Below are 15,709 nucleotides of genomic sequence, written 5' to 3'. Positions count from 1 at the left end.
GCCACAGGGGCCCCTGTGAAGTTAAACTGCCCATGCTTTGGCTTCAGCCCAGGCTGGTGGGGCTCAAGGCCTTGGGCTTCAGCCCCATGCAGTGGGGCTTCAGCTTTCTGCCTTGGGCCCCAGTGAGTCTAATGCTGGCCCTGCTTCGCAGACCCCCTGAAACCTGCTCGCAGCCCCCGGACTCCTGGTTGAGAACTGCTGAACTAATCGACTCCAATAATGGTTGAGGAACTAAAAAGTTTATTCATTAGGTGTGAAGTCTGCTCTCCCACGATTTATTTTTTCACAGAAGTGTTATTGTTTGCTTTTTAACAATGGTGCCGTATATAACAGCTGATGTGTCCCATGTGTAGCAGAGGCCAATGACCTATCATTGACAGGGATGAGGTTATTTCATTCAGCACCCAGTGGGACCAAACTGAATGATGATGCGTCAGGTAGACTCCATACAGAAAAGAGTAAGTTCTCATGCAGAAAAAAATATACTCCTGGTAGATAACCTGGGGGTTAAAAGAAAACACTCAGGACTTCAACTCTCCTGCCACCTAGACAATTTGAAAATTTCAGATTTGTACAGTTTTTTTCCTTGCTGCCTATCCCAGAAGATAGGGTGCCATTCTTTCACATCAGGATAGCATTCACTGATACGCAGATTTTAAGGCCAGAAGGGACCATTAGATCATACAATCTGCCCTTCTCTATAACAAGACCACAGAATTTCATCCAGTTACTCCTGTATTGAGCCCAGTAACTTTGACTAAAGCATATTGCTGAAAACATGCTTCTGACAGCAACATTTCTCTTCCTAAGCTTTTGTAACTTCCCAGTAAGTTTCGCAATCCCAAGTTATGATAACAATTGACTCTTGCCTTGTATAAGGCAGGAGACACCGGGACTGAAATGTAATTTTCCAATGGTCTGACACAGTGTGTGCTGAAGCTTCAGCAGCATATAGTTTATTTATAAGCATTTTAGGATTCAGATTCATGTCAGTGAGGGTTAATATAATGCTTTGCATTCCTATAGGACCGTTGAGAACCAAAACGTGCTTTACAAACATGACTGGGTCAAGCCTCAAAACACCCCTAAGAGGTAGGGAAATAATTATAGGCCCACTTTATAGATGAAGACACAGAGGCACAGAAACATTAAGTGACTTGTCCAAGGTCAGACAGGAAAGCTATCCAGACATTCTAACTTTTAGTCCTGGGTGTTGATCACAAGACCATCCTTTCTCAGGTAGAAGGTGTACCAGCTGCAAGTACAAGATAAAACAAGCCCCGACAAGGAAGTAGCTGAGGGTAGTGCGCAATACTGAGCAGCCCAGCATCCGCAGCTAGGGAACAAGAGGAGGCGTTTAAGAGGAGGCGTTGGTGGTGTGTGCTGAAGCTCATGACAGATGACATCAGCAGGATGGCACAGCAGAAGCTGGCAAGAAAAGTACAAACGGCCAGTATTGGAATTGCATATGCACAGCACGCACCGGGGCGGCCAACATGGCCCACCCTGCAGCAGCACTATCACCACCAAATCCCAACAGAAGATTTCAGTGGAGCCCTTCCTGACTGCTTCCTTGCAGCCTCTTCTTTAACGTGTGTGGGGATGCCATTACTGAGGTACACTGCCACACTGCTACAGGTGAGCGGACTGCCCGCCCTGCCTCTTGCTGACCTGAGTCACAGCCATACCCAATGGTACGACTCTTCTAGGGTGTGCACTGCAAAGGGTCTATTTTCTAAGCTGCATCATCATTCACACAACTTTCATAAGCAAACTTCAGGATTTTGCCCTCCGTGGCTAGCAATGGCCTGCATTAGCCACAGTGCCTGACACATACATGGACTGTACACAGGGAACTAGAGCGCCACAGCAACATCGAGCTGTGATGCTGCACCCCATAGTCTTAGTAAATATATTGTTGTAGTATGAATATGGCATAACTAAGATATGTTTTATGCAAGCTGGGTCATGTGAGGTATCATTGGAAAGGTTATGATTTGCTGAAAGTGGTCATCCAATTTGTATGCATGTGTAAGTTCTGTATCTGAGGTTAGGAATATTGACTATGTAACAATTACAACTGTGTGTGTATTTGGGGAATGCCCACCAGACAGTCGGCAATCAGCCTGAATGGGCCACTATAATAGGCAATAGAATGGGTCTTTGAAGATGCTGATTTCTCCTCTTCCTGGCCTGCCATGCAAGGTGGTGGCAGGGGGATGTCCTGCATTGCCTAAGTGGTGTACAAATTTGTACATTCCCCCTTGTGTTGAGAGATCTTCTGCTTCCCTGAGACATTCCCAGGGAGTTCCCAGTGGGGCTGTGCAGCCCTGTTCCACTCTCAATGCAGGTGGTGCCTCACAGTACCATGCAGTCTTTCAAGATTATCCCTCGGAAGGAGACACCCAAACTGATGATTTTAAGCATGCACTATTGCTGCCAAGTCTCCTGAAAAGGCCTTTGAATGAAAACCCTCACTGTGAGAGGTTTGGATGTGCTGCCAAACCATCTGGCATCACGGCTAGTTTCCATAATGTAAGGCCTTTGAATAGTGCAGCATTGTAATGAATGTTCTCACAGAGACTGCTGGACAAAATCCAAACGCAGGAATACGAACCACCAATCTGTGATGAAAATTTCTTCTTTCGCTGCCTCCATGGCATTTGCTACATCTTCAAAATACCCTTTTGCATTTACATACCTGAAAAAAAACCAAACACAATACTGGGATTTTTCTTTTAATTACATGGAGAATTCATAGTTGGGGGGAAAATTTCAGTACTTTAAATGAGCAAATGAAAATATCGTTTAAATTCCTTTCTCAAAAGCAAACACGTTCAATTTCATGCACTAGGACAACATGAAAGGAGAATTTCACATCATTGTTAATATCTTAATTAAACCAGTACAATCAAATATTGTTATGGCAACAGGCATGACCAGGTGGCCCTGTTATACATAGTCTTCCACATTCTTTTTTTCTTAGTGCGTGAGCAAGTTTTGACTCTTGGAAAGATATGTAGCGGTGGTGTTAGTTTTGGGTTATGCAAGGTTTTGATGTAGAGGCAGCTTCAGGGGATAGATGGAGCTGTGTGAGTAGCAGGAGAGGTTGCTCTCTGCCTTGGGCTATGATTGGAGTCTTTGAGACAGAGTTCTCTGGGAACCAGAGAGTGGAATTGGACTGAGATGTGCAAGGAGGGGTTGCTCTGCATGCTGTTTGACCACCTCATTTCAGAACTAGTGCATGTGCATCAATAAACCAAGTTACATTTAGAATATACCCAGACTCCATGTCACTGATTTCAGCCCACTGGGAACCCCACCTGCAAGGCCTCAGATACAGGATACCGTTCAGCAGTGGACTGATACCACTGTCACAATGGGGCCCAGCTTTCAGGAGGGGCAACACGAGAATACAGCATTAGGGTTGAACCCTGCAAACACTTTCTACTGGATGTTGTGTTTACTTCTCTCATTTGAGATTGGGGAAGATGTGACCATGCCAGAATCAGAGTAGCTGCTTTATTGAGAGGCTGTTGAGAAGGGAGATGAAAGTGGTGCAGGATGAAATTTTCAAAAGCACCTAAGTCACTTAGGTGCTTTTGAAAATGTTACCCAAAACCAATAGTCAAGCTAAGAAGTGAAAGTAGCAGCTTCTAAAGTAAGGAGAGTGTTCTGTTCTCCATTCATAAGCATGTTTATTAGCTTTACTATGAGTTACATGTGCATCAAGATATCACTTTTATTCTGAAATTAATAAATCACTCATACGGCCAATCTCTACAAAAATAAAAAATCTAACAGCTCTGATCACTGCAAAGCAAAGTCATAACAGGAGTGAAATGGTTATGCTACTAATCCTAATATTTTTCTGCAGATCAGACAAGGAAGAGGCATCTTTGATACTCCCATAGTGATTTATAGCATCTAGTAGCGAATTCAAACACGCATGTTCTTTAAATGTGAATGATAAATCAGTAGGGCCATGACCTTGCTCCCGCTGAAGAGAATGACAGCTTTGCCATTGATTTCAATGGGAGATAGAGCATATTCTTACTACTGCAAGGACTATCTTACCACTTTGCCAAAGTATTCTCCTGTATAGCTGCATACGACCCGAATCTGTGATGTGTTAGAAAGTTTTTGCCATATTTCTGAATGAACTCTTCTATTCCCTGTCCCCACCATCGGGCATGTCTGTAGCTGTTACACTTCAAAATCAATGACCTGGAAAATAACCAAAGAACGGAAAACAACGAGTAAGCAACACACTTTTATTTAGCCTAGTTCTCACTATCGAACATGTTGATATGGGAATTGAATATCAATCACATTTTTTTTAATCAAAAGTGACTAATAGCTAGCTACTTAGCTGAGGTTTTTTTAAATAAAAAATATTTCAGCACCTAGAGACCACAGTTACTGACAACCTATAAAAACAATAGATAGATATTACCTGCATGTTTTGCACACCATGGACCAAATGTTGCTTACATTGGTGCAACCCCATTGATTTAAATGGGATAGCACCAGTGTAACTGGGAGCAGAATCTGACATCATGGATGCTAAAAAATTTTAAATGACCATTTACACCCACTGAGGAACTGTCCCATTGATCTGGATTCTTCTCTCACAATAATAGGGTGGCTGGATTCTTTTGGCATTCCTCCCTGTTAGATGGGGTTGGAACCCTGAAGGGAGATGCTCATTGAACAGTGTTGACTCACTGTAGCAGGTGCAAGTTGCAAACACATCCTGCATATAAGGGAATGGCCCCCTTTTAATTAAAGGAAGCCAATTTTTAAGTGAAAAACTGGGGGGGGGGGGGGGGAAAGTGGTCTAAATAAAATGTACATTTCTCACCTGGAGAGATTGTCAATCCGTAACCCATATTCTGTTTCAGTCTCTTTCTTGCCAATCTTAATGCTGAATTCTTTATCTACCAGCAGGACAAAGGAAATGGCTCCGCTATCCGTCTTCATATACATTAGGAAAGAGTCTTTCACTACTAACCACCTATAAGGTGAGATAACATTTATCTCAAATTCACTTCAAAAACGAGAGCCATCCACTAATATAAAGTGAACAGTAGTCCCCATGAGAGAACTCCAAGCCATTCATCATCAGGATCTAAAGCAGTCAAGGGAAGGGTTTGTGACCTATTAGGGGCAGTTTCTTTGTAATATGGTTTACAGAGCTGGTGTCTGACTGTGCTCTCGGAGTGGAGTAAAACAGGAGTGACTCCACTGAAGTTAGTGGAGTTACACCAGTGTAAAACTGATGAAAGGGAAAGGAGAATCAGCCTCTGGAGAGGTGATTACAGCAACGGATGGTATACAAAATCCTACATCTGGATGCTCAAATCAGCAGTTAAGTGAGAGGAAGGATGGTGCAGTGGTTAGGGTGCTACATGGGGACTTGGGCAACCTGAGTTCCATTTTCTGCTTTGCCACAGAGTCCCTGTGTGACCTTGGGCAAGTAACTTAGCTGCTCTGTGCCTCAGTTTCCCCATCTGTAAAACAGGGATAACAACACTGGGATAAATACATTAAAAATTGTGAGGTGCTTAGACACTACAGAACTGGGGGCTATATAAGTATCTGTGATAGATACAAGTCCATTTTATGCGCTTGAATAGTGATGTGCAGAACCAAATTTAGGTATACCATTACAGTGGGAACCAGGTTCTGTATGATCACATCCTATATAAGTCCTTGGAAATTTAGGCTTTAGTGTCTGGAACATTAATAGGAATATACCTGTTGGCCATCAGGGGTTTCCAGCCAAGTGGCTGCATAATGACGAGGTGGAGCAAAGATTCTCTTTTGGTAGCCTGCAATACCTGTGGGCACTGTGGGAGCAGCGCACTCTCGTTTGAGTTTCTCATGTGTTATTTATAAAGGCACTGAATCCTATTAAAGCTAATGGAAACTGTACAAAGAGGACATTTTGGAAAGGTTTCATTGCCAAGCAACAGGCATCACAGTAAAAAAACAAGATGAAAAATGACTAGCAGGTTGTGTGTGAGCACCACAGCCCTTGAGCACTCTGGAAAAAATATTTCCCTGTCAGTGTCCAATATTTTTGCCCTCTCTGTATACATATATATGAATGATGTGCCTAACATCCTCTCTCCTTCACACACAAGTGAATCACTCACATGGCCTTAGTCCAGATCTTTGTTCATACAAATGAATGCACAAGGAAAGAGAATGTATTTTTAAACCAATTGAAAAGACATATTAATGACTGTATCTTTCATGGCATCCTGAAGTGTTATGTTGCTGGGCCCAATTCAGTTCAATTGCTCCATGTTCAAACTGTGCAGTGCTCCCAGGTTAGTTTTCTGAGCACGACGCTCATCACATAGTAACAGGGCATAGTCAGGGCCAGCTTTAGGAATATGGGGGCTCTAAAGAGGTTGTTACTGGGGGCTCTGTGCTTTTCTTTTCTCCTCCCCCTTCCCTAGACTAAGACTAGCCATAGTAATCAACGTTGTAGATAACAACAGACTCCCCACTCTCACATCAAATTTGGGGCCCCCCATAAAATCAGGGGACCCCTGTCCCCTCGCTCACAGACTCCGTGGGTCTCGCATACATTTTGCTAATGAAAACAGAACAGAAACACAGGCGGCTCTGCTGACTTGTAAAGCAGCCTTTAAAAGAAGGAGCACTGTCTTTCTTACAAGCCAGAGTGTGCTCAATTTGCTCGTAATGAGGCGCTGGCCTCACAACCAAGTTGAAAATTACAGCTGAACTTCCAGAACTCCTCAGCCACATGACATTACAACAGACCCGATTTATAATGCTTTTGCATACCTCAAACGACCCGAACAGTGAAGTAGAATGAACGAACATCCCAATGCCCATAATATTCAAAAAGAGTAACTCGGGTTATAGAGAACTGCCACTTGTAGTGAAGCCGTTTAGTGAAAACAATGATTTCATTGTAACAGGGTTGCACTACATTCAGAAAAGGATCTTTGCATCATGTTTCCATACTGAACTGAATAGGGGCTTTGTGATGTGATTAAGGACAATCTGGTGTTTGTCAGTGACAGAGGAAAGAGCTGGGAATCACAAAACCTCGATGCAGCACTTTTAACTACTTGGCACTAAACAAATTAGTGCATCCACCAGTGGCAAGGAGTATCAAGCATGGAAAATCTGACTCAGGACAATTTTAGTACTTACGGAGAGGCACTGGAGAGACTGATTTAAGAATGGGGACTATGGATTGGCCATGAAATGTTTGCCAAAAAAAGGAAACCGAAATTGAGTAATTCAGATTTTGAGTTTAGTTTTTATGAATCCAAAGAGCAATGACTCTGAAAGGTGATTATAAAACCAGAACCTTCTTATTTAGCAAGTTTGCTCCACATGTGTATATCAGTGTAGTTTAATGACAGAAATAAGTGTTCATCGCAGAGCCAACGTAGACAAGAGGAGGTGAACTGGATTCTATACCTTCCTGTGCAACAGATCATCAAAGAACTGTGTACTAAGGTCCAATAAGTGCAAGCCCATTGAGGACAACGGAGTTGTATAGGTGGCCCTATACAATTACAGCACAGAACCTTTATTACAGGTGATGATGAGCAAGGAGGAAAGAAATCAGCTTAATTTTCAGATCCTGGTTGAATTTGTAAGGTTGGCAGTTAGGGAAATAAAACAAACAACATAAATGTGCAGATTTGATCTGGAAATTATTAAAAAAACATGGAACCACACAATGCCATTTTCACAGACACGTTTCAGAGCTCAACCACAAATTAATTAATTCATTAATTATTCTCTTCTAACAAAATATACCCTAGGCTTGGGTGTTTTGATAAATATGGAAAACAATATAAAAAATCAAATTTCGTCAGGATGGTCCAGATCTACAAATATACTCTCTTTGTAATATTATTGTTAGTTTATTTATATACATATGTTATGGTAGTCTCTATGGTTACTAGAGGCCTTGATCAGGGCTTCCTCATGCTAGGCAGTATATATGCATATAATTAAAAGAGATAATTCTCACCCCGAAGAGTGTACTTAAACTATTTCTGTACCACGGAGTAGAAAATGTACTCATTACAGAGGTAAACATTATGCATGGCTTCAAAGGGCCTGATCTCTGCATGGTATAATATATTGTCTCTGATGGATCAAGACTGCATTTATGGAAAAATGGCAAAGAATACTAAAAACCAGATAGAACTTTGGAGGAATGAGCAACATATTTGGAAGAAGACCAAAACCTCATCTATCTGTGTAACCTTTCAGGAAAATTATTACAAAATACTTTGTCAATGTCACTTCACTCTATTTAAGGTAAGGAAATATATAAAAAGGGAGTCATAACTGTTGAAGAGGATGTGGAGTAAGAGGGTGCTTCCTATATTTATGGTGGGAATGCCTTAAAATAATTGTATTTTGTGGGAAAATAGCAAACAGAATTTTCAAGATAGCTGATGTTAGCCTACTCACTAAACTTACAGTGGCTCTATTAGGTTACAGTCCAAAGGAGGTTATTGAATCAGGGAAAGACTCACAGTTACTTCTAGCAACCATATGTGCCGTAACTCAATTTTGGAAAAGGGTAGATGCCTCAACATTAGTAGGAGGGTGAAATAAAGTCCAAGAAATTCTTTCAACAAGAAAAATGACAGGCAGCCTTATATCAGGTCGAGTAGATTTTCTAATGTGTAGGCACCGCTTTTGGAATTAGAACAAAGTAAATACTCAGATAAGGATAACAAGAGGGAAATCTGTAAGATTTGTTAATATTTGTATGGAAAGTTCACATCTGTTAGGAATATATATATATTTTTAAGAACAGATTAGGCTTATGGAAGAGTATTTTAAACTCAGTTTCATACCATTTTGTTTAGTGAACTGTGGGTCTTTTCAGCTACTCATAATATATCTGGGGTACCAATGCATAAAATAAACTCTTGCCCCAATCCTTGTTCCACTGCTCAGCTAGAAAACTTGCTTCTCCTCCTATATTTGCTGTGCTGGAGGTCTCTGTGCTCTTTTGCAGTGGTTTGTACTTCTGGAGCAGGGAGGTCAGGCAGGAGCAGTCAGCCACAGCACTTGAGGGAGTACAGGGACTACCATTATGCCAAGGGGCTTTTAACACATGTGACAAGGGAGGGTCAATGAGTGAAAAATGTGCTCATAGAATCATAAAAGATTAAGGTTGGAAGAGACCTCAGGAGGTCATCTAGTCCAACCCCCTGCTCAAAGTAGAACCAACCCCAACTAAATCATCCCAGACAGGGCTTTGTTAATCCGGGCCTTAAAAACCTCTAAGGATGGAGATTCCACCACCTCCCTAGGTAACCCATTCCAGTGCTTCACCAACCTCCTAGTGAAATACTGTTTCCTAATATCCAACCTAGACCTCCTCCACTGCAACTGTCCCTAAATAATTAACAAACTTGTTGCCTTTGCTGATGGCAGCCAGCCACCAGAGCCATTACTTACATTGGGCAGAGTTCTGCCTGACAGGCACAGCCCTGAGCCAGGAAAAGTGCAGAACAGCCCTCCAGTCAACCACCCCATGGGAGGGATCTCTCCAGTGCATGGGGAGCAATAGAGGCTGCCCCCTGACTTATCTGTTAGGCTGGTACAGTAGGCATCTTTCTCTGTGCCCTGCCATCTCTGCTGGCTGGGGGAGGGAGGGCACCCCTCTCTGCCTCCTTTGGAGTGGTCTGTGGGTGTAGGCAGGGAGAAGCAGTCAGCTCCAGCACCTGAGCAAGCACAGGGACTACAATTAGACCAGGTTACTGTGTGAAGTGGGGCAAGTGTGAGGTGGCTTCTTGTGCCTCCTCCCCCCACTCTGCCTTATGTATCCACAAAGCAGATGGGCACAATCTGGCCCTTTATCTTTATTTCTTAAATTAATTAAACTGGATCAAAAACCTGCCATCCAGTAATTCTCTTCAAAACAACACAGCTCAGGCCTCTGTAGGACTCCTTTCAAAACGTGTGGGGGAAACACAAAAGAGGTGACATATTTCTCCTGGGGGTTAATTGCATTAGAGAGGATTCTTTACTGTTGTGGTTCAGGTCTGATTTAATCCACTGGTGAGTGTAGCCTGGACAATGTTCCAATTAATTTGGTTTGGGCTTTTTAATCAGAAAGGTATGGTAAACTGAACCAAAACTTCCACGTGCAGCAACAACACATCACCTCCAGCACGGGAGAGAGCAGGGGCTGACAGGATTGCCATTTCTGCTGAATGACTGCTACACAATCACGTTTCACATGGGGAGCTGACATGTAATTTCTGTTGTGAATTAAACACCTAGAGAAAAACCAAAGCCATCCTGTGCTAGGCAGGAGGTCAGACTAGCTGATCTTCTGACCTTGAAAAAAAATAATCTATGAATACATAGAGGTTTCCATAGTTTTGCTGAAATCTCAGTTATAGAAAGAATGACAGTTTTACAACCTTATGTGTAGGAAATGTGAGTGAGACTATTTACATTCAGTACATGGTCTAGAACAACTAATAAGTTAAAGTTTCAATTCAGAACTCTGCTAGACACCAAAAAGCATGGACTCAATAGAGACATGGATTCTATGTCTCATTGCAACAATCTGTAACCCTCTTTGTAACTCTCCTTTGTCCTATGACTGCAGAAGTGTTAATGGCCCACTTCATTCTGAATGGTTTCTTGCAATCTGTTAACTCCTTATGCTTAATAATCTGTTCTACTTTGTATGTAGTTGTGACACTCTCGTTACCTTTCCCAGACCTGAAGAAGAGCTCTGTGGAGCATGAAAGCTTGTCTCTTTCATCAACAGAAATTGGTCCAATAAAACACTGGTTCTCAACCAGGCGTCCGGGTCCTCCTGGGGAGCCGCAAGCAGGTTTCATGGGGGCCGCCAAGCAGGGCTAGCATTAGATTCACTGGGGCCCAGGATAGAAAGCCAAAGCCCTCCTGCATGGGCAGGGCTGTCCTTAGGATTTATGGGGCCTTATGCAGTATTATTAAACTGGTGCCCCTCTGCCCGACGGCAGCCCAGGGGGGGCGGCGTGAGGCATCAAAGGATACCAAGCCGCCCGGCCCGCCTCACGGCAGCAGAGAGTCACAGTTCCCCGCAGAGACCCCCATACCGTCTCCCTCACGCAGGATGCGCACTGCTGGCGCATTCGGGTCTGTGAATACGGCCCCTGCCTAAGGAGACTGCAGCGTGTGCTGGATGTGCGGGAGCCGACCCCCTCTTACCTGCTGTCATGGTGAAGCTGCCGCTTGGGATGGCTAACTCCCCAGCCCACCTGGGACCCTGCCTATACTCCACCCCTGCTCTGCCCCAGGCCCCACCTCCACTCTGCCCAGGCCCTGCCCTCTCCCTACTGTCTCCCTCCTCTCTTCCCTGCCCCTCCCTGATCACCCACTCCCTGAACCCAAATGAAGCAAATGACATTTGAAAAAAACACTCTTCTGCAATTTCTTTCTAAAGAAAAAGGAGTATGTTTTCCACTGCATGCCAGAAGATGAAGACTGGACAAGCAGAAGGTACCTAATTAAAAGCACTAACCTTAGGAATAAAAAATGTCGGTCACAGGTTTTTTGATATACCCTGAAGTTTTTCAGAGATTTATTTGCAAAAACTTTGTAGTAAGGGCAAGTCAGCTGTCCTGCTGTCCAACATTAAATATTATGGAATACACGATGCAGCTCTTCTCTGTTTTACATTTTCTTAATCGGTATTTCTAAGCTGATTTTATATTCTAAATGTACTCTTAAGCCTTCATAAAGCAATCATTCCAGATTACTACATATTTAACTCACTGAAACAAAGAAATTATTTTAAATTAATCAGTCACAGAGGTTTAGTGTGTTCATAACAACGTTCATTGCTTTTAGAAAAAGGGAACACTAATTTGCTTTGTGTGATCGCCATAACAATAGACATGTTTATGAAATTTCACCAACTTTAAAAAATATGTTTCCAAATATTTTGGGCATAACAACGGACTTTATATCTTACTAAAGTACTTGTATTGCTAGAGGGTTCTCTTAAAACTAGTTCATCAAATAGTCAGAAGTAAAGAAAGGGAAACTCATTTGTTGAGTTATCTGGCAGGAAAGGGGTGTTGTCCCTTTAAGGGCTCTCTTCAACAGGGGTGGGGGGAGGGAGGTGAAGGGAGAAAGGGATGGACAGAAAGGACAGGAAGGCTTTGGAAGCAAATTTTTTGTACTATAGTAATTAAAATTAAAATGTGAATTTTAGATAAGGGTGGTCCTTTGAAGGATTTATTTAAAAAACGATATGTCTAAAGATCCAAGCATTTAAGGCTAAAGATGAATACTCCGACTGTGCATCTAAAAATCTATGCAAGGAATTTTTTAGAGATGTGATTTTATCATCTTCAGCAACACACTAATGAAATATTTTTAAAGCAAATTTTAAACTAAGATCCTGTAGACTAACATGTTCTGAGTAAATATTACAGTAATGCTCAACTGTTTTTGTCAGTAAATTCGGAAACTGACAGTATATACCTGGGGGTTGGCAAATGCCTGCTAAATGGCTTCATTACTACTTGAATGGCTCTTTCACAGGTTCAATGTTGTGCTAATAGGTCTGGAAGGCTTTTTCACTTTTAAGTTACTAGATCCTCTCGGGAGGAAGACTCAAAAGGCTGCAGCAGCTAGTGGTGGGAGCCTGCAGGAAGGGTCAGAACAGGGATAGAAAGAGAAGGGGGGGTGGACACTAAGCCCCAGAGGTGCCCCAAATTTTCGGGTTCCCTACGCAGCCTTGTATGCTGCATATGCCTAAGGATGGCCCTGCACATGGGGCTGAAAGCCCAGGGCCCTGAGCCCCGCCATCCAGGGCTGAAGCCAAAGCCTGGGCAATGTAGCTTCACGGAAGCCCCTGTGGCATGGGGCCCCAGGCAACTGCCCTGTTTGCTATCCCCTAACACAGGTCCTGGCTTTAATATGCAGAAAATCAATTATTGTGGTACAGGTGGGCCATGTTGTGGGGGCCTCAAAAAGGGAAAGGTTGAGAACCTCTGCAATAAAAGACATGAGGTCACACAACTTGTCTTTCTAATAGGTAAAAAGTCACCAAAGAGACAACTCCCCCTTCTACAGTACCTTTTGGACCATCGATAGCAGACCCTTCCTTGCCCACAGCAGTTCAGACCAGGTATTCTATGGCCCCCAGATCGTTTCATGATCATACCTTCTCTGAAACAAATGTAAAGATGACAAATAAATGGCAAATTTGATACATGCATACACAGCTTATTAATTATGCCTAGATGAAGCTATATGGAATCTGACCTGGAGGTACATAGGCGAGGTCAAACACAGCACTGTGACATCTGTCTGACCCCTTTCACCTCATTGGGGTGGCATGGGCAGAATGGAGCAGAAGTGGCTCACCTCTCTCTCATTTTCTATGGCCAGGTCGCCTCTCTTATTCTCCTTGCGTCTCAGGCATTTCATCCGCCTCCCAAGCAGTGGGTGACTTGAACCTAACTCTATTGTACATCCAGCAAATGAACTGAACCCACAGTCACAGCAGTGGTATTGTAATAAATACCATGCCAGCAATAAGAAGGGCTAAGGATAAAGTCTCCGCTTACAAATGAACTGAGGGCAAAGAGGCATCTAGGGTGCAAACAGGGAATGGCAAGGGGGCAGAATGAAGGCCATGGAGGATTAGGTGGATAGACGATACATCCAACCTAGCCTCCCACTTGGCAAGGAAAGCGAAAATCACTTCTGTGCACAGCAGGAATGAGTTAGAGCTAAGGGCTGCAGCGCAGACTGAAGCACTACAAGCTTAAGGGCTTATCTACGGCAGGACCCGAGCTTCCACTAGGCGACCCTAGGAGGTCACCTAGGGCGGCAGGATTTGGGGGGGCGGCATTTTAACGCCCTCGGTGGAAATTTGGCTGCGGGGGGTCCTTCTGCTCCGGATCTTTGGCAGAAATTCGGCGGCGGGTCCTTCACTCGCTCCAGGACCCGCTGCCGAAGTGCCCCAAAGACGCAGAGCTGAAGGACCCCCGCTGCCGAAGACCCCAGGCACCCTGAATGCTCAGAGGAGGAGTGCTGCCGCCTAGGGCAGCAAAAACCCTGGCACCGCTCCTGGTCTACGCTGGCACTGTACAGCGCTGCAACTTTCTCCCTCAGGGATGTGAAAAAAACACAACCCTGAGCACTGCAAGTTTCAGCGCTAGAACGTGCCAGTATAGACAATGAGTGCACCAGCGCTCAGGGCTGGTAGCAACACCCCTCGTGGTGGTGGTTTTTTTAGAGCGCTGGGAGCTGTGCCACTACTACACAAGCCATGTTAAAGGTTTATCGTTGCCAGTGAATACGTGCCCTTAGTCTGAGAATGTCAACGTGGTGAAGAGCTCTTAAATCTGCGAGAGGGCCTAACACAGAGAAGGTTCCGTCCTTCTTGCCCACTGTCAAGTCCTTCCCTGTTTATAACACTGGATGCACTGCATTTCAAACACCCATGTCCCATCCAAATAATCTGAAGGAAGTTTCACTACTGCCTGCGAGGCCGTTTACAAAAGCAATAGACACTTTTGGTGGTAACCGAAACAACACAGTTTCTATTTAATAGTGTTCAAAAGAAAGGAATTAAGTGTCAATCCCCGGCTAAAGGAAACTTCGGAAACGTTGGGAAGTTTAAAGACAAAAATTGACCTTTCTTGATTTCAGTGCACTCTTTTCATGTCACCATCATACAAGAAATAAACTAACCAGTGATGTAAGCATGTTATGTCAGGGACTGTACATTGCTCTGGTTGTCTGCATTGGGCCACATTATTATTTGATGCAACTCCAGTCAATGACAGGATGAATTTGGCCCTGTGAGTCTGGCAATGAAATGTTTTCTGCCTTTTACATTTATTATTATTTCCACAGTTGTAATATCCTCTTGTGAATAATAATGGAGGACAAGATGTTCCCAAATTAATTGCTAGCTTGGCAGGAAAGCTACCAATTTGGACAATCTCTCTTTATAAAATGATACTCTTGATGAAATGTGACTCACACAAAGAAATAAAATTCAACTTACATGCCCTTTGGTCCTAGATCATGGATAAATGACAGCTGACTTACACCAATGAATTCCATCTGGAAAATAAAAAGTTCACCATTGTTTATATTTTGGACTCCCAAAATCAGTTTGCTTGGAAAAATAACACTGATAGCGAAAATAATTCATCAGCAGGAAAAGGTGGGAACATCTTTTTTAGGGCTCAATCCAAAACCCACTGAAGTCAACAGAAATGTATGTGTTTTGGATCAGTCCTTGCATCAGACCAAAACAACCAAAATCAGATTTTATGGGGCATTATATGTGGTTATTTAGAGGCTTGGTAAAAACCCATTGGAACCGTCACCTGTAGGTCACTGATTCAAATTCAGTTCACATCAGTAATGATAAAATTTACCATTGCTTGATAAGTGTCTGGTGACCTATGTGAACTGAGTTCATAGACTCAGTTCAGTTTTCACTAGGTGTGTGTCTGCCTCATGCCAGTTGGCTCCACCAAAAGACCAGTGATTAAATGGACAGACAAAAATTGCTAATATAAACTAGAAGTCTGTTGTAATCTCACGTAAAATGTTTGGGTTCATCAACTGACTCCAATTCAAAAAACCTTGAAATTATCCAGAGAGATCACAGGAGAATATACAGATAAGCAGAAGTGTAGTCCTCTTG

The 15,709-nt window shown here is 43.2% G+C and overlaps 1 protein-coding gene across 9 annotated transcripts in view; it reads right to left on the bottom strand.

The window, feature by feature from the left end:
- The window catches only part of PLD1 (phospholipase D1), a 134,345-nt gene that overhangs the window by 54,203 nt on the left and 64,433 nt on the right, over positions 1-15,709 (bottom strand). For 6 of the 9 annotated variants that reach the window (XM_065557753.1, XM_008164953.4, XM_042853764.2 and 3 more), the window contains 5 exons: positions 15,059-15,117; positions 13,114-13,206; positions 4,865-5,017; positions 4,078-4,227; positions 2,618-2,701 (listed from right to left, as the gene is read on the bottom strand). In XM_065557753.1, coding sequence (XP_065413825.1) covers positions 2,618-2,701; positions 4,078-4,227; positions 4,865-5,017; positions 13,114-13,206; positions 15,059-15,117 — 539 coding nt within the window. The remainder of the gene's footprint in view (positions 1-2,617; positions 2,702-4,077; positions 4,228-4,864; positions 5,018-13,113; positions 13,207-15,058; positions 15,118-15,709) is intronic. The other 3 variants (XM_008164957.4, XM_065557754.1, XM_042853765.2) reach the window with 2 other exon arrangements.

This window comes from Chrysemys picta, chromosome 9, assembly GCF_011386835.1.
Source record: "Chrysemys picta bellii isolate R12L10 chromosome 9, ASM1138683v2, whole genome shotgun sequence".
In the NCBI taxonomy this organism is placed as follows: Eukaryota; Metazoa; Chordata; order Testudines; family Emydidae; genus Chrysemys; species Chrysemys picta.
This window is presented reverse-complemented; position numbering and strand designations above follow the sequence as displayed.